We start from the raw sequence: 23,360 nt of genomic DNA on the forward strand, positions 1-23,360 counted from the left end.
CATTATTTAAGTCTCATTATTTATTGCTTCTGGTTGCTAGAAGCTTGTTCACTGGCATTTTTTCCCATTCCTGAAACTGTCATTTAAGGAATTTGATCAATTTTGCTTTATATGTTGTTTTTTCTCTTACATATTGCAAGATGTCTCACGTTGCATCTGAGTCAGTAGATACTTCAGGAAAATCGCTGTCTGGTGCTGGAACTACCAAAGCTAAGTGTATCTGCTGTAAACTTTTGGTAGCTATTCCTCCAGCTGTTGTTTGTATTAATTGTCATGACAAACTTGTTAATGCAGATAATATTTCCTTTAGTAATGTACCATTACCTGTTGCAGTTCCATCAACATCTAATGTTCAGAATGTTCCTGATAACATAAGAGATTTTGTTTCTGAATCCATCAAGAAGGCTATGTCTGTTATTCCTCCTTCTAGTAAACATAAAAAATCTTTTAAAACTTCTCTTTATACAGATGAATTTTTAAATGAACATCATCATTCTGATTCTAATGACTCTTCTGGTTCAGAGGATTCTGTCTCAGAGATTGATGCTGATAAATCTTCATATTTATTTAAAATGGAATTTATTCGTTCTTTACTTAAAGAAGTACTAATTGCTTTAGAAATTGAGGATTCTGGTCCTCTTGATACTAAATCTAAACGTTTAGATAAGGTCTTTAAATCTCCTGTGGTTATTCCAGAAGTTTTTCCTGTTCCTGGTGCTATTTCTGAAGTAATTTCCAGAGAATGGAATAATTTGGGTAATTCATTTACTCCTTCTAAACGTTTTAAGCAATTATATCCTGTGCCGTCTGACAGATTAGAATTTTGGGACAAAATCCCTAAAGTTGATGGGGCTATTTCTACCCTTGCTAAACGTACTACTATTCCTACGTCAGATGGTACTTCGTTTAAGGATCCTTTAGATAGGAAAATTGAATCCTTTCTAAGAAAAGCTTATCTGTGTTCAGGTAATCTTCTTAGACCTGCTATATCATTGGCTGATGTTGCTGCAGCTTCAACTTTTTGTTTGGAAACTTTAGCGCAACAAGTAACAGATCATGATTCTCATAATATTATTATTCTTCTTCAACATGCTAATAATTTTATCTGTGATGCCATTTTTGATATTATCAGAGTTGATGTCAGGTTTATTTCTCTAGCTATTTTAGCTAGAAGAGCTTTATGGCTTAAAACTTGGAATGCTGATATGTCTTCTAAATCGACTCTACTTTCCATTTCTTTCCAGGGTAACAAATTGTTTGGTTCTCAGTTGGATTCTATTATCTCAACTGTTACTGGTGGGAAAGGAACTTTTTTACCACAGGATAAAAAATCTAAGGGTAAAAACAGGGCTAATAATCGTTTTCGTTCCTTTCGTTTCAACAAAGAACAAAAGCCTGATCCTTCATCCTCAGGAGCAGTTTCAGTTTGGAAACCATCTCCAGTCTGGAATAAATCCAAGCCTTCTAGAAAAGCAAAGCCAGCTTCTAAGTCCACATGAAGGTGCGGCCCTCATTCCAGCTCAGCTGGTAGGGGGCAGGTTACGTTTTTTCAAAGAAATTTGGATCAATTCTGTTCACAATCTTTGGATTCAGAACATTGTTTCAGAAGGGTACAGAATTGGTTTCAAGATAAGACCTCCTGCAAAGAGATTTTTTTCTTTCCCGTGTCCCAGTAAATCCAGTGAAAGCTCAAGCATTTCTGAAATGTGTTTCAGATCTAGAGTTGGCTGGAGTAATTATGCCAGTTCCAGTTCTGGAACAGGGGCTGGGGTTTTATTCAAATCTCTTCATTGTACCAAAGAAGGAGAATTCCTTCAGACCAGTTCTGGATCTAAAAATATTGAATCGTTATGTAAGGATACCAACGTTCAAAATGGTAACTGTAAGGACTATCTTGCCTTTTGTTCAGCAAGGGCATTATATGTCCACAATAGATTTACAGGATGCATATCTGCATATTCCGATTCATCCAGATCATTATCAGTTCCTGAGATTCTCTTTTCTGGACAAGCATTACCAGTTTGTGGCTCTGCCGTTTGGCCTAGCTACAGCTCCAAGAATTTTTACAAAGATTCTCGGTGCCCTTCTGTCTGTAATCAGAGAATAGGGTATTGTGGTATTTCCTTATTTGGACGATATCTTGGTACTTGCTCAGTCTTTACATTTAGCAGAATCTCATACGAATCGACTTGTGTTGTTTCTTCAAGATCATGGTTGGAGGATCAATTCACTAAAAAGTTCATTGATTCCTCAGACAAGGGTAACCTTTCTGGGTTTCCAGATAGATTCAGTGTCCATGACTCTGTCTTTGACAGACAAGAGACGTCTAAAATTGATTTCAGCTTGTCGAAACCTTCAGTCAAATCATTCCCTTCGGTAGCCTTATGCATGGAAATTCTAGGTCTTATGACTGCTGCATCGGACGCGATCCCCTTTGCTCGTTTTCACATGCGACCTCTTCAGCTCTGTATGCTGAATCAATGGTGCAGGGATTACACAAAGATATCTCAATTAATATCTTTAAAACCGATTGTACGACACTCTCTAACGTGGTGGACAGATCACCATCGTTTAATTCAGGGGGCTTCTTTTGTTCTTCCGACCTGGACTGTAATTTCAACAGATGCAAGTCTCACAGGTTGGGGAGCTGTGTGGGGATCTCTGACGGCACAAGGAGTTTGGGAATCTCAGGAGGTGAGATTACCGATCAATATTTTGGAACTCCGTGCAATTTTCAGAGCTCTTCAGTCTTGGCCTCTTCTGAAGAGAGAATCGTTCATTTGTTTTCAGACAGACAATGTCACAACTGTGGCATACATCAATCATCAAGGAGGGACTCACAGTCCTCTGGCTATGAAAGAAGTATCTTGAATTCTGGTTTGGGCGGAATCCAGCTCCTGTCTAATCTCTGCGGTTCATATCCCAGGCATAGACAATTGGGAAGCAGATTATCTCAGTCGCCAAACGTTGCATCCGGGCGAATGGTCTCTTCACCCAGAGGTATTTCTTCAGATTGTTCAAATGTGGGAGCTTCCAGAAATAGATCTGATGGCGTCTCATCTAAACAAGAAACTTCGCAGGTATCTGTCCAGATCCCGGGATCCTCAGGCGGAAGCAGTGGATGCATTATCACTTCCTTGGAAGTATCATCCTGCCTATATCTTTCCGCCTCTAGTTCTTCTTCCAAGAGTAATCTCCAAGATTCTGAAGGAATGCTCGTTTGTTCTGCTGGTAGCTCCAGCATGGCCTCACAGGTTTTGGTATGCGGATCTTGTCCGGATGGCCTCTTGCCATCCGTGGACTCTTCCGCTAAGACCAGACCTTCTGTTGCAAGGTCCTTTTTTCCATCAGGATCTCAAATCCTTAAATTTAAAGGTATGGAGATTGAACGCTTGATTCTTGGTCAAAGAGGTTTCTCTGACTCTGTGATTAATACTATGTTACAGGCTCGTAAATCTGTATCCAGAGAGATATATTATAGAGTCTGGAAGACTTATATTTCTTGGTGTCTTTCTCATCATTTTTCTTGGCATTCTTTTAGAATTCCGAGAATTTTACAGTTTCTTCAGGATGGTTTAGATAAAGGTTTATCCGCAAGTTCTTTGAAAGGACAAATCTCTGCTCTTTCTGTTCTTTTTCACAGAAAGATTGCTAATCTTCCTGATATTCATTGTTTTGTACAAGCTTTGGTTCGTATAAAACCTGTCATTAAGTCAATTTCTCCTCCTTGGAGTTTGAATTTGGTTCTGGGGGCTCTTCAAGCTCCTCCGTTTGAACCTATGCATTCATTGGACATTAAATTACTTTCTTGGAAAGTTTTGTTCCTTTTGGCGATCTCTTCTGCCAGAAGAGTCTCTGAATTATCTGCTCTTTCTTGTGAGTCTCCTTTTCTGATTTTTCATCAGGATAAGGCGGTGTTGCGAACTTCTTTTGAATTTTTACCTAAGGTTGTGAATTCCAACAACATTAGTAGAGAAATTGTGGTTCCTTCATTATGTCCTAATCCTAAGAATTCTAAGGAGAAATCGTTGCATTCTTTGGATGTTGTTAGAGCTTTGAAATATTATGTTGAAGCTACTAAGTCTTTCCGAAAGACTTCTAGTCTATTTGTTATCTTTTCCGGTTCTAGAAAAGGCCAGAAAGCTTCTGCCATTTCTTTGGCATCTTGGTTGAAATCTTTAATTCATCATGCCTATGTCGAGTCGGGTAAAACTCCGCCTCAAAGGATTACAGCTCATTCTACTAGGTCAGTTTCTACTTCCTGGGCGTTTAGGAATGAAGCTTCGGTTGATCAGATTTGCAAAGCAGCAACTTGGTCCTCTTTGCATAATTTTACTAAATTCTACCATTTTGATGTATTTTCTTCTTCTGAAGCAGTTTTTGGTAGAAAAGTACTTCAGGCAGCGGTTTCAGTTTGAATCTTCTGTTTATGTTTTTCATTAAACTTTATTTTGGGTGTGGATTATTTTCAGCAGGAATTGGCTGTCTTTATTGTATCCCTCCCTCTCTATTGACTCTTGCGTGGAAAGATCCACATCTTGGGTAGTCATTATCCCAAACGTCACTAGCTCATGGACTCTTGCTAATTACATGAAAGAAAACATAATTTATGTAAGAACTTACCTGATAAATTCATTTCTTTCATATTAGCAAGAGTCCATGAGGCCCGCCCTTTTTTGTGGTGGTTATGATTTTTTTGTATAAAGCACAATTATTCCAATTCCTTATTTTATATGCTTTCGCACTTTTTTCTTATCACCCCACTTCTTGGCTATTCGTTAAACTGAATTGTGGGTGTGGTGAGGGGTGTATTTATAGGCATTTTAAGGTTTGGGAAACTTTGCCCCTCCTGGTAGGAATGTATATCCCATACGTCACTAGCTCATGGACTCTTGCTAATATGAAAGAAATTAATTTATCAGGTAAGTTCTTACATAAATTATGTTTTGCAGACCCCTGAGGGCAGGTGCTGTGGCGAGGTGCAGGGGGTGTTTTTATTGATATAAACGTTTTTCTAATTATCCATTTTTTCTAATAAGGGTTAAGTGTTCCTATCCTTGTGGGGCAAACTTAGCTGCATAGTTAGGATGCTTCTATCATAAAATTTAAACGATTTGATGTTTTAAAGCAGTTTTGGAAAAATTGTATGCTTTTTTTTCTCTTAAAGGCACAGTACCGTTTTTTCATTTTTCACTAAATAAAGTGTTTTCAAGCCTGTTTGTGGTCATTACTAGCCTGTTTAACATGTCTGACATTGAGGAAAGCCAATGTTCCATGTGTTTAGAAGCCATTGTGGAACTCCCACTTAAAATGTGTCCCACATGCACTGATAGGGCCTTAAATTGCAAAGAACATATTTTAGCTGATAAAAGTATGTTGCAGGATGATTCTCAGTCAGAAGAGAATCAGGTTATGCCATCTAATTCTCCCCAAGTGTCACAACCGTTAACGCCCGCACAAGCGACGCCAAGTACTAAATGCGTCTAATTCTCTCACCCTGCAAGATATGGCCGCAGTTATGTCTACTACCCTCACTGAAGTTTTATCTAAACTGCCTGGGTTGCAGGGGAAGTGCAGTAGGTCAGGTGTGAGAGTAAATACTGAGCCCTCTGATGCTTTATTAGCCATCTCCGATGTACCCTCACAATGTTCTGAGTTGGGGGTGAAGGAATTGCTGTCTGAGGGAGAGCTTTCTGATTCAGGAAAGATGTTCCCTCAAACAGACTCAGATATGACGGCTTTTAAGTTTAAGCTAGAACACCTCCGCTTGTTGCTCAGGGAGGTTTTAGCAACTCTGGATGATTGTGACCCTATTGTAATTCCACCAGAGAAATTGTGTAAAATGGATAGATATCTAGAGGTTCCTGCTTACACTAATGTTTTTCCAGTCCCTAAGAGGATTTCGGACATTGTATACTAAGGAGTGGGATAGACCAGGTATTCCGTTCTCTCCCCCTCCTACTTTTAAGAAAATGTTTCCCATATCAGACACCATTCGGGATTCGTGGCAGACAATCCCTAAGGTTGAGGGAGCTATTTATACCCTGGCTAAACGTACAACTATACCTATTGAGGACAGTTGTGCTTTCAAAGATCCTATAGATAAAAAATTAGAGGGTCTTCTAAAGAAAATATTTATTCATCAGGGTTTTCTTCTGCAACCTATAGCGTGCATTGTTCCTGTAACTACTGCAGCTGCTTTTTGGTTTGAGGCTCTAGAGGAGGCTCTTAAGGTTAAGACCCCTTTAGATGATATTCTGGATAGAATTAGGGCTATCAAGCTAGCTAATTCTTTCATTACAGATGCCGCTTTTCAACTGGCTAAATTAGCGGCAAAGAATTCAGGTTTTGCCATTTTAGCGCGTAGAGCGTTATGGCTTAAGTCCTGGTCTGCTGATGTGTTATCAAAATCTAAGCTTTTAGCTATTCCTTTCAAGGGTAAGACTCTATTCGGGGACCAAACAAAATAATTTTCGTTCCTTTCGAAACTTCAAATGTGGTCCCTGGAGAAGAATTTTGCTCAATCCAAGTCAGTCTGGAGACCTAACCAGACCTGGAATAAGGGTAAACAGACCAAGAAGCCCGCTGCTGCCACCAAGACGGCATGAAGGGGCAGCCCCCGACCCGGGACCGGATCTAGTAGGGGGCAGACTTTCTCTCATTGCTCAGGCTTGGGCAAGAGACGTTCAGGACTTTAGAAATCGTGACCCAGGGGTATCTTCTAGACTTCAAAGATTCTCCTCCAAGGGGGAGATTTCATCTTTCACGGTTGTCTGTAAACAGAACAAAAAGAGAGGCGTTCTTATGCTGTTTAGAAGACCTATATACTATGGGGGTAATCTGCCCAGTTCCAAAAGCAGAACAGGGGCAGGGGTTTTACTCCAATCTGTTCGTGGGTCCCAAAAAAGAGGGAACCTTCAGACCGATTTTAGATCTCAAGATCTTAAACAAATTTCTCAGAGTCCCATCCTTCAAGATGGAGACCATTCAGACTATTTTACCAATGATCCAGGATGGTCAATATATGACCACCGTGGATTTGAAGGATGCGTATCTTCACATTCCTATCCACAAAGATCATCACCAGTTCCTCAGGTTCGCCTTCCTGGACAAGCATTACCAGTTTGTGGCTCTTCCCTTCAGGTTGGCCACAGCTCCCAGAATTTTCACAAAATTGATAGGGTCCCTTCTGGCAGTTCTAAGGCCGCGGGGCATAGCAGTGGCACCTTATCTGGACAATAACTTAATTCAGGCGTCAACTTACCAACTAGCCAAATCTCACATGGACATCGTGTTGGCTTTTCTAAGATCTCACAGGTTGAAGGTGAACGTAAAAAAGAGTTCACTTATCCCTCTCACAAGAGTTCCATTCCTGGGAACTCTGATAGATTCGGTAAACATGAAAATTTTTCTGACGGAGGTCAGAAAATCAAAGATTTTAACCACCTGCCGAGCACTTCATTCCATTCCATGGCCGTCAGTGGCTCAGTGTATGGAAGTAATTGGACTAATGGTAGCGGCAATGGACATAGTTCCGTTTGCTCGCTTGCATCTCAGACCACTGCAACTATGCATGCTCAAACAGTGGAATGGGGATTATGCAAATTTATCTCCTCAGATAAATCTGGATCAAGAGACCAGAGACTCTCTTCTTTGGTGGTTGTCACAGGATCATCTGTCCAAGGGAATGTGTTTCCGCAGGCCAGCGTGGGTCATAGTGACGACGGACGCCAGCCTATTGGGCTGGGGTGCAGTCTGGAATTCCCTGAAAGCAGGGAAGAGATTCCAGTTGGACAATATCACGACTGTGGCATATATCAATCATCAAGGGGGAACAAAGAGTTCTCTAGCGAAAGAGAGGTTTCCAAAATAATTTGCCATCTATCAGCAATCTATATCCCAGGAGAGGAGAACTGGGAAGCAGATTTTCTAAGTCGTCAGACTTTTCATCCGGGGGAGTGGGAGCTCCATCCGGAGGTGTTTGCACAATTGAATCATCAATGGGGCACACCAGAATTGGATCTGATGGCATTTCGTCGGAATGCCAAACTTCCTTGTTACGGGTCCATATCAAGGGATCCCCAAGCAGTACTGATAGATGCTCTAGCAGTACCTTGGTCGTTCAACCTGGCTTATGTTTTTCCACCATTTCCTCTCCTTCCTCGTCTGATTGCCAGAATCAAACAGGAGAGGGCTTCGGTGATTTTGATAGCACCTGCATGGCCACGCAGGACTTAGGTATGCAGACCTGGTGGAAATGTCATCTCTACCACCGTGGACACTGCCACTGAGACAGGACCTTCTCATTCAAGGTCCGTTCCATCATCCAAATCTAGTTTCTCTGCGGCTGACTGCCTGGAAATTGAACACTTGATTTTATCTAAGCGAGGATTCTCTGAGTCGGCCATAGACACCTTGATTCAAGCTCAAAAGCCTGTCACTAGGAAGATTTACCATAAGATATGGCGTAAATATCTTTATTGGTGTGAATCCAAAGGCTGTTCATGGAGTAAGATCAGGATTCCTAGGATTTTGTCCTTTCTCCAAGAAGGATTGGAGAAAGGGTTATCAGCTAGTTCCTTAAAGGGACAGATATCTGCTTTGTCAATTTTGCTGCACAAATGTCTGGCAGATGTTCCAGACGTTCAGTCATTTTGTCAGGCTTTGGTTAGAATTAAGCCTGTGTTTAAACCTGTTGCTCCGCCATGGAGTTTGAATTTAGTTCTTAAAGTTCTTCAAGGGGTTCCGTTTGAACCTATGCATTCCATAGATATTAAGCTTCTATCTTGGAAAGTTCTGTTTTTAGTTGCTATCTCTTCGGCTCGAAGAGTTTCTGAACTATCTGCATTGCAATGCGACTCGCCTTATCTTGTTTTCCATTCTGATAAGGTGGTTTTGCGTACCAAACCTGGATTCCTTCCTAAGGTTGTTACTAATAAGATCATTATCATTAATCAGGAAATTGTTGTTCCTTCCCTGTGTCCTAATCCTTCCTCTAAGAAGGAGCGTCTGTTGCACAACTTGGACATGGTTCGTTCTTTGAAGTTTTACTTGCAAGCGACCAAAGATTTCCGTCAAACATCTTCTCTGTTTGTTGTCTATTCTGGAAAGCGTAGAGATCAAAAAGCTACGGCTACCTCTCTTTCTTTTTGGCTGAAAAGCATCATCCGTTTGGCATACAAGACTGCTGAACAGCAGCCTCCTGAACGTATTACAGCTCACTCTACTAGAGAGGTGGCTTCCACATGGGCTTTTAAAAATGATGCTTCTGTTGAACAGATTTGTAAGGCTGCGACTTGGTCTTCACTTCATACCTTTTCCAAATTTGATACTTTTGCTTCTTCGGAGGCTATTTTTGGGAGAAAAGTTCTTCAAGCAGTGGTGCCTTCTGTTTAGGCATCTGTCTTGTCCCTCCCGTTCATCCGTGTCCTGTAGTTTTGGTATTGTATCCCACAAGTAAAGGATGAATCGTGGACTTGTCGTATCTTATAGAAGAAAAGTAAATTTATGCTTACCTGATAAATTGATTTCTTCTATTATACGACGAGTCCACGGCCCGCCCTCTCAATTTAAGACAGATTATATTTTTTTTTATTTAAAACTTCAGTCACCTCTACACCTTTTAGTTTCTCCTTTTTCTTCCTGTACCTTCGGTCGAATGATTGAGGGGTGGAGTCAAGGGAGGAGCTATATAGACAGCTCTGCTGTGGTGCTCTTTGCCACTTCCTGTTAGCAGGAGGATAATATCCCACAAGTAAAGGATGAATCCGTGGACTCGTCGTATCATAGAAGAAATCAATTTATCAGGTAAGCATAAATTTACCTTTATGTTAGAACTTACCTGATAAATTAATTTCTTTCATATTGACAAGAGTCCATGAGCTAGTGACGTATGGGATATACAATTTTACCAGGAGGGGCAAAGTTTCCCAAACCAAAAAATGCCTATAAATACACCCCTCACCACACCAACAATTTAGTTTAAAGGGACACTGAACCCAATTTCTTTCTTTCATGATTCAGATAGAGCATGCAATTTTAAGCAACTTTCTAATTTACGTCTATTATAAAAAAAAATTTCGTTCTCTTGCTATCTTTATTTGAAAACTAAGGCATCTAAGCTAAGGAGCCAGCAAATTTTGGTTCAGACCATGGACAGCACTTGTTTGTTGGTGCTGTCCAATCAGCAAGGACAACCCAGTTTGTTTACCAAAAATGGGCCGGCATCTAAACTTACATTCTTATTTTTCAAATAAACATACCAAGAGAATGAAGAAAATTTGATAATAGGAGTTAATTAGAAAGTTGCTTAAAATTGCATGCTCTATCTGAATCACACAAGAAAAGATTTGGGTTCAGTGTCCCTTTAACGAATAGCCAAGTAGCGGGGTGATAAAGAAACGAGTACAAAGCATCAAAAAAGAACTGGAAATATAATTGTGCTTTATACAAAAATCATAACCACCATAACAGAGGGTGGGTCTCATGGACTCTTGCCAATATGAAAGAAATGAATTTATCAGGCAAGTTCTTACATAAATTATGTTTTCTTTCATGTAATTGGCAAGAGTCCATGAGCTAGTGAAGTATGGGATAGTAATACCCAAGATGTGGAATTCCACAGAAGAGTCACTAGCGAGGGAGGGATATAAATAATAGCCATTTTCTATGTTTTTCTCATAGTTGAAAAGAAAAAACTTAAACATAAGCAGAGGAATCAAACTGAAACAGCTGCCTGAAGAACTTTTCTATCAAAAACTGCTTCCGAAGAAGCAAATACATCAAAACGGTAGAATTTAGTAAAAGTATGCAAAGAAGACCAAGTTGCTGCTTTGCAAATCTGATCAACTGAAGCTTCATTCTTAAAAGCCCACGAAGTGGAGACTGATCTAGTAGAATGAGCTGTAATTCTCTAAAGCGGCGCCTTACCCGACTTCAAATAAGCCTGATTAATCAAAAGCTTTAACCAAGATGCCAAGGAAATGGCAGACGCGTTCTGACATTTCCTAGAACCAGAAAAGACAACAAATAGACTAGAAGTCTTTCTGAAATCTTTAGTAGCTTCACCATAATATTTCAAAGCTCTTACAACATCCAAAGAATGTAAGGATCTCTCCAAAGAATTCTTAGGATTAGGACACAAAGAGGGAACAACAATTTCTCTATTAATGTTGTTAGAATTTACAACCTTAGGTAGAAATTTAAATGAAGTCCGCAAAAATGCCTTATCCTGATGGAAAATCAGAAAATGAGATTCACAAGAAAGAGCAGATAATTCGGAAATTCTTCTAGCAGAAGAGATAGCCAAAAGGAACAACACTTTCCAAGAAAGTAGTTTAATGTCCAAAGAATGCATAGGCTCAAAACGAGGAGCCTGTAAAGCCTTTAAAACCGAATTAATACTCCAAGGAGGAGAGATTGATTTAATGACAGGCTTGATACGGACCAAAGCCTGTACAAAGCAGTGAATATCAGGAAGCTTAGCAATCTTTCTGTGAAATAAAACAGAAAGAGCATAGATTTGTCTGTTTAAGGAACTTGCAGACAAACCTTTATTCAAACCATCCTGAAGAAACTGTAAAATTTTAGGAATACTAAAAGAATGCCAGGAGAATTTATCAGAAGAACACCATGAAATATGTCTTCCAAACTCGATAATAAATCTTCCTAAAAACAGATTTATGAGCCTGTAACGTTGTATTAATCACTGAGTCAGAGAAACCTCTATGACTAAGCACTAGGCGTTCAATTTCCATACCTTCAAATTTAATGATTTGAGATCCTGATGGAAAAAACGGACCTTAAGACAGAAGGTCTGGTCTTAAAGGAAGTGGCCAAGGTTGGCAAATGGACATCTGGACAAGATCCGCATACCAAAACCTTTGAGGCAATGCTAGAGCTACCAGCAACACAAACGATTATTCCATGATGATCTTGGAGATCACTCTTGGAAAAAGAACTAGAGGCAGGAAGATATAAGCAGGTTGGTAACACCAAGGAACTGCTAACACATCCACCAACTCCGCCTGAGGATCCCTGGACCTGGACAGGTACCTGGGAAGTTTCTTGTTTATATTGGAAGCCATCAGATCTAGTTCTGGAAGACCCCACATCTGAACAATCTGAGAAAACACATCTGAATGGAGCGGCCACTCCCCCGGATGTAAAGTCTGACGGCTGAGATAATCCGCTTCCCAATTGTCTACACCTGGGATATGTACCACAGAAATTAGACAGGAGCTGGATTCCGCTCAAGAAAGTATCTGAGATACTTCTTTCATAGCTAGGGGACTGTGAGTCCCACCCTGATAATTGACATATGTCACAGTTGTGATATGATATTGTCTGTCTGAAAACAAATGAATGCTTCTCCCTTCAACAGAGGCCAAACCTGAAGAGCCCTGAAAATAGCACAGAGTTCTAAAATATTGATTGGTAACCTCGCCTCTTGAGATTTTCAAACCCCTTGTGCTGTCAGAGATCCCCAGACAGCTCCCCAACCTGAAAGATTTGCATCTGTTTTGATCACAGTCCAGGTTGGATGAACGAAAGAAGCCCCTTGAACTATACGATGGTGATCTACCCACCAAGTTAGAGAGAGTCAAACATTGGGATTTAAGGATAATAATTGTGATATCTTTGTATAATCCCTGCACCATTGATTCAGCATACAAAGCTGGAGAGGTCTCATATGGAAACGAGCAAAGGGGATCGCATCCGATGCTGCAGTCATGAGACCTAAAACTTCCATGCACATAGCTACTGAAGGGAGTGATTGAGACTGAACGCTCTGACAAGCTGAAATCAATTTTATTTGTCTCTTGTCTGTTAGAGAAAGTCATGGACACTGAATCTATCTATCAAGGAACTTTTTGGTAAATCCTCCATTCATGACACTGAATCTATCTGGAAACCTAAAAAAGGTGACCCTTGTGTGAGGAATCAAGAAACCTTTGGTAAATTGATCCTTCAACCATGTTTCCGAAGAAACAACACTAGTTGATTTGTGTGATATTCGGCAGAATGTAAAGACTAAGCTAGTACCAAGATATCGTCCAAATAAGGAAACACAGCAATACCTTGTTCTCTGATTACAGAGAGTAGGGCACCAAGAACCTTTGAAAAGATTCTTGGAGCTGTCGCTAGGCCAAATGGAAGAGCGACAAATTGGTAATGCTTGACTAGAAAAGAGAATCTCAGAAACCAATAGTGGTCTGGATGAATCAGAATATGAAGATATGCATCCTGCAAGTCTATCGTGGACATATAATGACCTTGCTGAACAAAAGACAAAATAGTCACTATTTTGATAGTTGGCACTCTTACAAAACGATTCAAAATTTTCAGATCCAGAACTGGCCTAAATAAATTTTCTTTCTTTGGGACAATGAATAGAATTGAATAAAACCTCAGAACCTGTTCCTAAAATGGAACAGGTATGATTACCCCTGAAAGCTCCAGATCTGAAACACACTTCAGAAAAGCCTGAGCTTTTACTGGATTTGCTGGGATGCATGAGAGAGAAAATCTTCTTACAGGAGGTCTTACTCTGAATCCTATTTGATACTCTTGAGAGACAATACCCTGAATCCATTGATTTTGGACAAAATCTGCCCAAATGCTTTGGAAAAATCTTAATCTGCCCCCCACCAGCTGAGCTGGAATGAGGGCCGCACCTTCATGCAGACTTGGGGGCTGGCTTTGGTTTCTTAAACGGCTTGGATTTATTCCAACTCGAAGAAGGTTTCCAATTGGAACCAGATTCTTTGGGGGAAGGATTGGGTTTCTGTTCCTTATTCTGTCGAAAGGAACGAAAGCGGTTAGAAGCTTTAGATTTACCCTTAGGTCTTTTATCCTGAGGCAAAAAAACTCCCTTCCCCCCAGTGACAGTTGAAATAATCTAATCCAACTGAGAACCAAATAAATTATTACCTTGGAAAGAAAGAGATAGTAATCTAGACTTAGATACCATGTCAGCATTCCAATATTTGAGCCACAAAGCTCTTCTAAGTAAAATAGCTAAAGACATAGATCTAACATCAATTTTGATGATATCAAAAATAGCATCACAGATAAAATGATTAGCATGTTGAAGCAAGCGAGCAATGCTAGACAAATCAGGATCCATTTCCTGTAGCGCTACACTTTCAAACCAAAAAGTTGATGCAGCTGCAACATCAGCCATAGAAATGGCAGGCCTGAGAAGATAGCCAGAATATAAATAAGCTTTCCTTAGATAAGATTCAAGTTTCCTATCTAAAGGGTCCTTAAAGGAAGTACTATCTTCCATAGGAATAGTAGTTCGTTTGGCAAGAGTAGAAATAGCCCCATCAATTTTGGGGATCTTTTCCCAAAACTCCAAAGTAACTGCTGGCAAAGGGTACAATTTTTTAAACCTTAAAGAAGGAGTAAAAGAAGTACCAGGCCTATTCCATTCCTTAGAAATCATATCAGAAATAGCATCAGGAACTGGAAAAACCTCTGGATTAACCACAGGAGGTTTATAAACAGAATTTAAACGTTTACTAGTTTTAGTATCAAGAGGACTAGTTTCCTCAATATCCAAAGTAATCAACACCTCTTAACAAGGAACACATATACTCCATTTTAAATAGATAAGTAGATTTGTCAGTGTCAATATCTGAGGTAGGATCTTCTGAATCAGATAGATCCTCATCAGAGGAGGATAACTCAGTATGTTGTCGGTCATTTGAAATTTCATCAACTTTATGAGAAGTTTTAAAAGACCTTTTACGTTTATTAGAAGGCAGAATAGCAGACAAAGCCTTCTGAATCGCATCAGCAATAAAATCTTTTATATTCACAGGGATATCATGTACATTAGATGCTGAAGGAACAATAGGCAATGTACTAGTACTGATGGATACATTCTCTGCATGTAAAAGCTTATCATGACAACTATTATGTACCACAGAGATATAATCTCCACAAATTTACAACAGATACACTTAGCTTTGGTAGAACTGTAATCAGGCAGCTGGGTTCCAACAGTGGTTTCTGAGACAGGATCAGATTGAGACGTCTTGCAAATGTAAGAGAAAAAACAACATATAAAGCAAAATTATCAATTTCCTTATTTGGCTGTTTCAGGAATGGGGAAAAAATGCAAACAGCATAGCCCTCTGAACATAGAAAAAGGCAAGAGGCATATAGGAAATGAGGTTTTAAATAATGAAATTATTTAGCGGCAAGTATGACGCACAACGCAAAATGAAATTTTTTGGGGCTAACAACATCCGGAAATGACACACTTGCATCATTGCAGACGCAACCTTGTGCAAGGAAACTGGAAGGAAATGACGAATTTGCGTCTCACGACAAAAATGACACAGTAAACATCAGCATTTTGCAACCTCACGAGCCTAATTTTTCACGCAGAAATTTAACAAAAAAGCAGTCAATTTGAAAAAAGACGATACCCCAGGTAAGAAAAATATTTTCCTGAATATGTTTTTTCCCAAATATGAAACTGATAGTCTGCAAAAGGAAATATACATCTAAGTACAATACATATATTTAGAACTTTATATTAATACGTAAAGTGCCAAACCATAGCTGAGAGTGTCTTAAGTAATGAAAACATACTTACCGAAAGACACCCATCCGCATATAGCAGATAGCCAAACCAGTACTGAAACAGTAACAGTAGAGGTAATGGAATATGAGAGTATATCGTCGATCTAAAAAGGGAGGTAGGTGATTAATCTCTAAGACCGATAACAGAGAACCTTTGAAAAGATCTCTCGTGAGGAAAACCATAAAATCAATAGGCGATACTCTCTTCACATCCCTCTGACATTCACTGTACTCAGAGAGGAAACAGGCTTCAAAATGCTGAGAAGCGCATATCACATAAGAAAATCAAGCACAAACTTCACCACCTCCATAGGGAGGCAAAGTTTGTAAAACTGAATTGTGGGTGTGGTGAGGGGTGTATTTATAGGCATTTTGAGGTTTGGGAAAATTTGCCCCTCCTGATAGGATTGTATATCCCATATGTCATTAGCTCATGCACTCTTGCCAATGTTTGAAATGTTTATTTTTATTGGACATATTGTCTTCAATTTTGCTTATATAACCTTTTATTGTATTTTTCTATCCTAGTTGAGTGTTTTTTCAACCAGTATTGTTTTGTCCACAGACTCTTGGCAGGTCATGTGCGATCTATATCAATTGCATGTGTTCATGTTCTCACACTGCCTGAAATAACTCCATTGCTTGAAGAGCTTCTCGTCTATCATGACTCTGAGCCAACAGAGGCTCTTGATGATATTTTTTTAGAAAGTGTAAACAATGCTATTTTGTGGTAAGTGCAATTGTTTGTTTTATTTTCTACTTATATCAATATGTGTGGTCTTTTTTTTAAATCATATGTATAACATTTTCTGCTTTTTTTTAGTTTTTTTTTTTTTTATCTGTAACAAGCAGAGGTGTTTGTTGAAACCTAAATGTTTTGCAATAAAGTGTCCACCTATGGAAAAAAATAAATACTGGTCCAAGAAAAGGCATCACCTTGTTAATGATGCATTTATAAATCTTTACAAATAGATATAGAAATATATTAATCAAGTGACAAATCACATAAAAAATAACTAAATTTAGCAAGAAGAGAATTTCATTCATCACCTCTTTTTGTTTTCTGATAATAGTGAATTCCCCTTGCTAGTTTTCTTCTTCAAATACTTTTTTTCCCCTGCAGTCTTAAGCACTTGATAGGAGTTTATGCACATTATATACACAATTTTGCTATAGTAGCAGGAGTTTATATTTACTGATGTTTGTCTACAAATATGGCATTTTCTCTACTTTAGAAAATGTTTTTGTGCCAGTAAAAAGAAAACTTACATTTTAAGACCCCTGCTTTATAGCTGCATGCGAGCACGCTGTAAAAAGACCTTAACTAATTTATTCACAATTTTGTTTAGTTTTTAAGCTGGGAGCGCATGGTTTAATTTCCTTCCTAAGATAAGAGTCCACAGCTTCATTCCTTACTGTTGGAAAATACAACACCTGGCCACCAGGAGGAGGCAAAGACACCCCAGCCAAAGGCTTAAATATCCCTCCCACTTTCTCATTACCCCAGTCATTCTTTGCCTTTCATCACATTAGGAGGTGGCAGAGAAGTGGCAGAAGATTCGGAGAGTCATGAAAAAGGGTATCTGCCCTTCGAGATAGGACTTGAGTTTTAAGTAGTCATGTCAACCTCTCAGTGAGAGTATTGATGAAAGTTAGAGTCTGGAGATGCAGGGAAAGTTTTTCTGCAAAACCATCCAGACTTCTGCTAACAGCTCCTAAGCAATCAGTGTTGATGACTTCCACTGCCTGCTTTCTCTCACTCAAGTCCATGTCAGGAGCGCTGCTATAAGACTGTCACATTTGAGAGGCTGTGTTCTGTTCCAAAGCATGGATCCTGGAGGTAAGATCATTTAAATTCTTACACATAAAATGCTATAACAGAGTCACAGTGTGGCTCCTTTATACCTTGATAGGATCCAGGGTTAATATCCTCTGAAGGGGGTTTATTGAACAGTTGGGGTTAATTAATCAGTGTATTAATTATTTACATGCTGCTTTGTGTAATTTTTTCTTGGGCTGATAAGACTGTGTGTTTTTGGCTGGAATAAACAGGTTTCACTTTTAAGTTTCACTTTCATTTTTGAAAGTGTTGCACAGCTTCTATTACTTCTGTACTCGCAATAACAGGGGAAGTACTGTTTTGCACTCCATGTGACCGGGTGGGGTCTATGTTCATTTCCTCCATTCGGCTGAGACTTGAACCTGAGGAGAACGTTTCCTCTGTTAACTGTCTGGGTCTAGGAGGTGGTGAGTGCCCCAGCTATTGGGAGTATAAAGGTGCAGTTTTCTATAATAAGAAACGTTTTTTTTTTGTGTCCTGTGGGAATATCAAGACCAAAAAGATGAGAGGAGCAGTTTTCAAATAAAAAGTTAATATTTTATTCCAAACTAATTAAAAGTATACATACACTCCATAGATGGTGAAATGAAAAATTCAAAGTACAAGAGCTAATGCAGTATAAGCGTTTCGGCGTTAGCCGTACTCACTACTGATGAAAAAGTACACAAAAGTGCACTTTTAAAAAGGGTGTGTAAATCTCCCATTGGATTAGACCATTACCGGTCCAACCAATACCCTTGTACTCTTAGTTGCTAGGATACATTCAAACAAAGCAAACGTGTACATGTGTTGTAAATGTCATAAAGATAATTACATGTACAATTTCTTTATTAAATTAAATCTTATATAACAGCGGTAAAAAAAAAATATTTTAGAAAAATAATACTAAAAAAAAAAACGGATCAAAATATGTATATACAGGGAGTGCATAATTATTAGGCAAGTTGTATTTTTGAGGATTAATTTTTTTTTTTTTTTGAAAGCTCAGTTAACCTTTTATTTAAGGACAGTGATCTCTTTTTCTGCATAGTAATTTTTTTTTTTTTTTTTTATTGAGGTTATGCATGTTATATAACAGAAATGAAACAATACATCACCTATATAACAAAGAGATAACAAAGAGAAACTTACACAAAATACAAGTGATCTGAAGAGTATAGAGCTGACATGTAGTATTAGAAGAGAATAACATATCACATTTGGTTGTTATGGATAGGCATCTTAAACCTCAGTTTTTGCTGTATTTTTCTGTAATTACTACCTCTTTGAACATAAGGGGTCACTCATGGGCCCATGGAGGCTAAAATAATCTATAGGAGGAAATTAGCTTTGGTAATGGCCACTTTTGGACCTAAGTATTTAAAAGTAGTGGGGGGGTTATCAGCAGTCCAGAGCTGCTCTTATACGAGGATAGGGAGAGGCCTAGGCTTATAGAAATTTGCAAAGCAATGTTTCACAATAGGAGCAGGATGAGGTATTTGTCTACAACGGATTAAAACATAAGGAACCATTATAAAGCGAACTGTGAATGTTTGTATGGGTAATGGGGAGTTATAAGGGACTGACCAATTGTATACAAAAAATGAAAGAGAATATCCTATGTCTGAGGAGTGAATGGACTTTCAGCTAAGAAATATGGTGAGTTCTATAACGCTCGAGGCATATGGCACTATTAATACGTTAAAGCTGCCAATTCGAAGTAAGGGTAGCTAGGATAAATTCACTTCATACAGCCATAGTTAATTCAAGGTAGATGAGTTTGCGTTAGTCTAAATCAGATGTCACAGATGTCACATATCAAGGCAAGTGGTGTGCGTTATTTCTACCTGGTGGTTATAATTAAGGGATGTTATATCTGAGCCTAGTGTTAGGGAACTATTTATGTGTCCATTACAATGTTGTTATCCGACCCATCTAGACCAGGACGCTAGGGAGAGCATAATACAATAGAGACAAGTGCAGTATTAAGGTTGCATGAAAAACAGAAAATGTTCAACTATTAACTAGGTTTATGTTTAAATAGGGTCCATATTCAGTTCAAACACAGGTACAGACCATAAACACACTATGGTAGAAGATGTGTAGCTTGCCTATGCCAGCTCTGCTCTGATCCGACCTACTGTGAGGTAAGTCCCCGTCTGCATAGAAATGTCTGTCTGAAGCCGAGATAGGAGCACAGGAATCTCTTGCGGAGCATCGTCTTGATGGAGCTGCTGTTAAGAATGTGAACCGCTCATCAAGACGCTTCATTGCCATGTATTTCTGAGAGAGTCCCCGGTATCCCACCGAGGGGCCGGCCGCATCCCCCAGACAGGACACCAGGGGTGAGAGAATAAAGTCCTGGTCATCATCTGCGATCAAGGTAGATAGTTGGGGGCTGAATATGCGCTCCTTAATTATGGGCAACTCCAGGGCGGGCATCGGGGCCACGCTCGATTCCCAGGTTTGATGTATGATTGTAAGCGGAGCATGTGGCTTGGGTAAATAGTGTATTTCCAGACTTCCCCCTGAGTGGTCAGCCTCGACTGATCCCAGGATCTCCTCAAGCTCTACGGTTCTGTCTTTGAAGGCCCAAGCTGTAGCAGAGTGAGTCCCTACAGCGGGAGTATACCTGAGCTTCATGAGATGCGACTGATCATGGCCGCCTTGAGGATTAATTTTATTATTGAACAACAACCATGTTCTCAATGAACCCAAAAAACTCATTAATATCAAAGCTGATTAGTTTTGGAAGTAGTTTTTAGTTTGTTTTTAGTTTTAGCTATTTTAGGGGGATATCTGTGTGTGCAGGTGACTATTACTGTGCATAATTATTAGGCAACTTAACAAAAAACAAATATATACCCATTTCAATTATTTATTTTTACCAGTGAAACCAATATAACATCTCAACATTCACAAATATACATTTCTGACATTCAAAAACAAAACAAAAACAAATCAGTGACCAATATAGCCACCTTTCTTTGCAAGGACACTCAAAAGCCTGCCATCCATGGATTCTGTCAGTGTTTTGATCTGTTCACCATCAACATTGCGTGCAGCAGCAACCACAGCCTCCCAGACACTGTTCAGAGAGGTGTACTGTTTTCCCTCCTTGTAAATCTCACATTTGATGATGGACCACAGGTTCTCAATGGGGTTCAGATCAGGTGAACAAGGAGGCCATGTCATTAGATTTTCTTCTTTTATACCCTTTCTTGCCAGCCACGCTGTGGAGTACTTGGACGCGTGTGATGGAGCATTGTCCTGCATGAAAATCATGTTTTTCTTGAAGGATGCAGACTTCTTCCTGTACCACTGCTTGAAGAAGGTGTCTTCCAGAAACTGGCAGTAGGACTGGGAGTTGAGCTTGACTCCATCCTCAACCCAAAAAGGCCCCACAAGCTCATCTTTGATGATACCAGCCCAAACCAGTACTCCACCTCCACCTTGCTGGCGTCTGAGTCGGACTGGAGCTCTCTGCCCTTTACCAATCCAGCCATCTGGCCCATCAAGAGTCACTCTCATTTCATCAGTCCATAAAACCTTAGAAAAATCAGTCTTGAGATATTTCTTGGCCCAGTCTTGACGTTTCAGCTTGTGTGTCTTGTTCAGTAGTGGTCGTCTTTCAGCCTTTCTTACCTTGGCCATGTCTCTGAGTATTGCACACCTTGTGCTTTTTGGCACTCCAGTGATGTTGCAGCTCTGAAATATGGCCAAACTGGTGGCAAGTGGCATCTTGGCAGCTGCACGCTTGACTTTTCTCAGTTCATGGGCAGTTATTTTGCGCCTTGGGTTTTCCACACGCTTCTTGCGACCCTGTTGACTATTTTGAATGAAACGCTTGATTGTTCGATGATCACGCTTCAGAAGCTTTGCAATTTTAAGAGTGCTGCATCCCTCTGCAAGATATCTCACTATTTTTGACTTTTCTGAGCCTGTCAAGTCCTTCTTTTGACCCATTTTGCCAAAGGAAAGGAAGTTGCCTAATAATTATGCACACCTGATATAGGGTGTTGATGTCATTAGACCACACCCCTTCTCATTACAGAGATGCACATCACCTAATATGCTTAATTGGTAGTAGGCTTTTGAGCCTATACAGCTTGGAGTAAGACAACATGCATAAAGAGGATGATGTGGTCAAAATACTCATTTGCCTAATAATTCTGCACTCCCTGTAGGATGTAGTAAATATGTAGTAAATAAAGTAAAATATACCTATAGTACCAGGATAGACCTAAACAGATATTAAGCATTTAAGGAAAAAATGATGAAATATCCCTATACAGTAAATAAACACAAAAGAACAAGGAGATAAAGAGGGTATGCATAATAAAGGAACAACTTAGATGAATAAATATTAAAGAACTATTTAATATACCAAACCCTTAGAAACTCACTCCCAGTAATTTATGAAATCATATTCTGCATTAAGTCCCAATGGGACCTTAGTACTCAACTTGAAGATCCATAGCATCTCCATAGCATCTCACGTTTTTCCAACAATTTCTGTCTGTCCCCCCCCCCCTCGTTTAGGAGGGGGGACTTTGTCGATTGCTAGCCATTTGAAGCTAGAGACGTGTGTTGACAAAATGCTATACTATGGGAGATGTGGATTTCCCTACCTTGATGGTGGACAGGTGTTCCCTGTTGCGAGATCTAAGTTCGACAGTTATTGGGAGTATAAAGGTTCAGTTTTCTATAAAAAAAAATGTTTTTATTTGTTTCCTTCTGTGGGTATAACCTGAGCTATGGACTCTGACATGTTAGAAGGTACTCCTTTTATACTAAATCGTACCTGTTTATATTGTGAGGAGAACATGGTTTTCCCGCCCACTCAATTTTGTTCCACATGCCTTAACACTGTTGTAAAGTCTAAGAAAGGAGACAAGCCTGCTAAGGCTCTTAGTCCCTCTCAGCCCTCTACCTCTCAGGACTCGGCGTCCCATAAGATTACTACCCTTGCTACATTATCCACTTCACATGCAGTTCCCTGTAGCACATCTAATCCTCCATCCGGAGGCGGCCTTCTTCCTGCGGACTTTGCAGCGCAGTTACAAACAGCAGTGTCTGCGGCCCTCAGTGCATTACCTCGCTCTAACAACGCAAGAGAAAGGTTAAACATAGCTCTCCTGACCCGGAGTCATCTAAATATTTATCGGATTTAGCTATTATGTCCCAGTTATCCGATGATGAGTTAACCTCCGGAGCTTCAAAGGGTTAACTTTCTGGGTCGGAGTTATTAGCATCTAAGCCTCCTGCTGCGGAGGAACCGTCCTTAAGATTTAAAATTGAGCACTTGCGTTTTTTATTAAAGGAGGTTCTGTCTACGTAAGAGGTTCCAGAGGCCGCCTGAAGAATCTATGATACCTAAATTAGAGAGTTTACGAAGACAGTAAAGTTCCTTTGACTTTTCCTGTGCCGGTTAAGATGGCGTACATTATTAAGAATGCATGGGAATGAATTGGTTCTTCTTTTTCCTTTCCCCCTCGTCTACTTTTAATAAGTTGTTCCTGGTCCCGGACTCTCAACTGGATTTGTGTGGCTCCTTTCCTAAGGTGGATGGTGCTATCTCTACGCTTGCTAAACATACTACTATACCTCTTGAGGATAAGAAAATGAAACCTTTCTGAGAAAGATGTTTTAACATACAGGATTTTTGTTTCAACCGGCGGCTGCAGTTGCTGCGGTTGCCGGAGCAGCTACCTACGGTGCGACTCATTGAGGTGGAGTCTCCCCTCGAGGATATTCAAGACAGAAATAAAGCTCTGAGAATTGCTAATTCTTTTATCTGTGATGCGAGCATGCAAATTATTCGCCTCAATGCAAGGGCCTCTGACTTTGCGGTCCTAGCCCGCCGGGGGCTCTCGTTGAAGTCTTGGTCTGCGGATATGACTTCTGAACCAGACTCCTTTCTCTTCCCTTCAAAGGAAAGATT

General features: G+C 39.8%; 1 protein-coding gene across 2 annotated transcripts in view; it reads left to right on the forward strand.

The window, feature by feature from the left end:
* FANCC (FA complementation group C) overlaps positions 1 to 23,360 on the forward strand; it is a 1,120,322-nt gene that overhangs the window by 625,295 nt on the left and 471,667 nt on the right. The window contains exon 7 of one of the 2 annotated variants that reach the window (XM_053702420.1): positions 16,163 to 16,327. The exons of the other annotated variant lie outside the window; for it this stretch is intronic. Coding sequence (XP_053558395.1) covers positions 16,163 to 16,327 — 165 coding nt within the window. The remainder of the gene's footprint in view (positions 1 to 16,162; positions 16,328 to 23,360) is intronic. 2 annotated transcript variants of the gene reach the window in all.

This window comes from Bombina bombina, chromosome 2 (assembly GCF_027579735.1).
Source record: "Bombina bombina isolate aBomBom1 chromosome 2, aBomBom1.pri, whole genome shotgun sequence".
Lineage (NCBI taxonomy): Eukaryota > Metazoa > Chordata > Amphibia > Anura > Bombinatoridae > Bombina > Bombina bombina.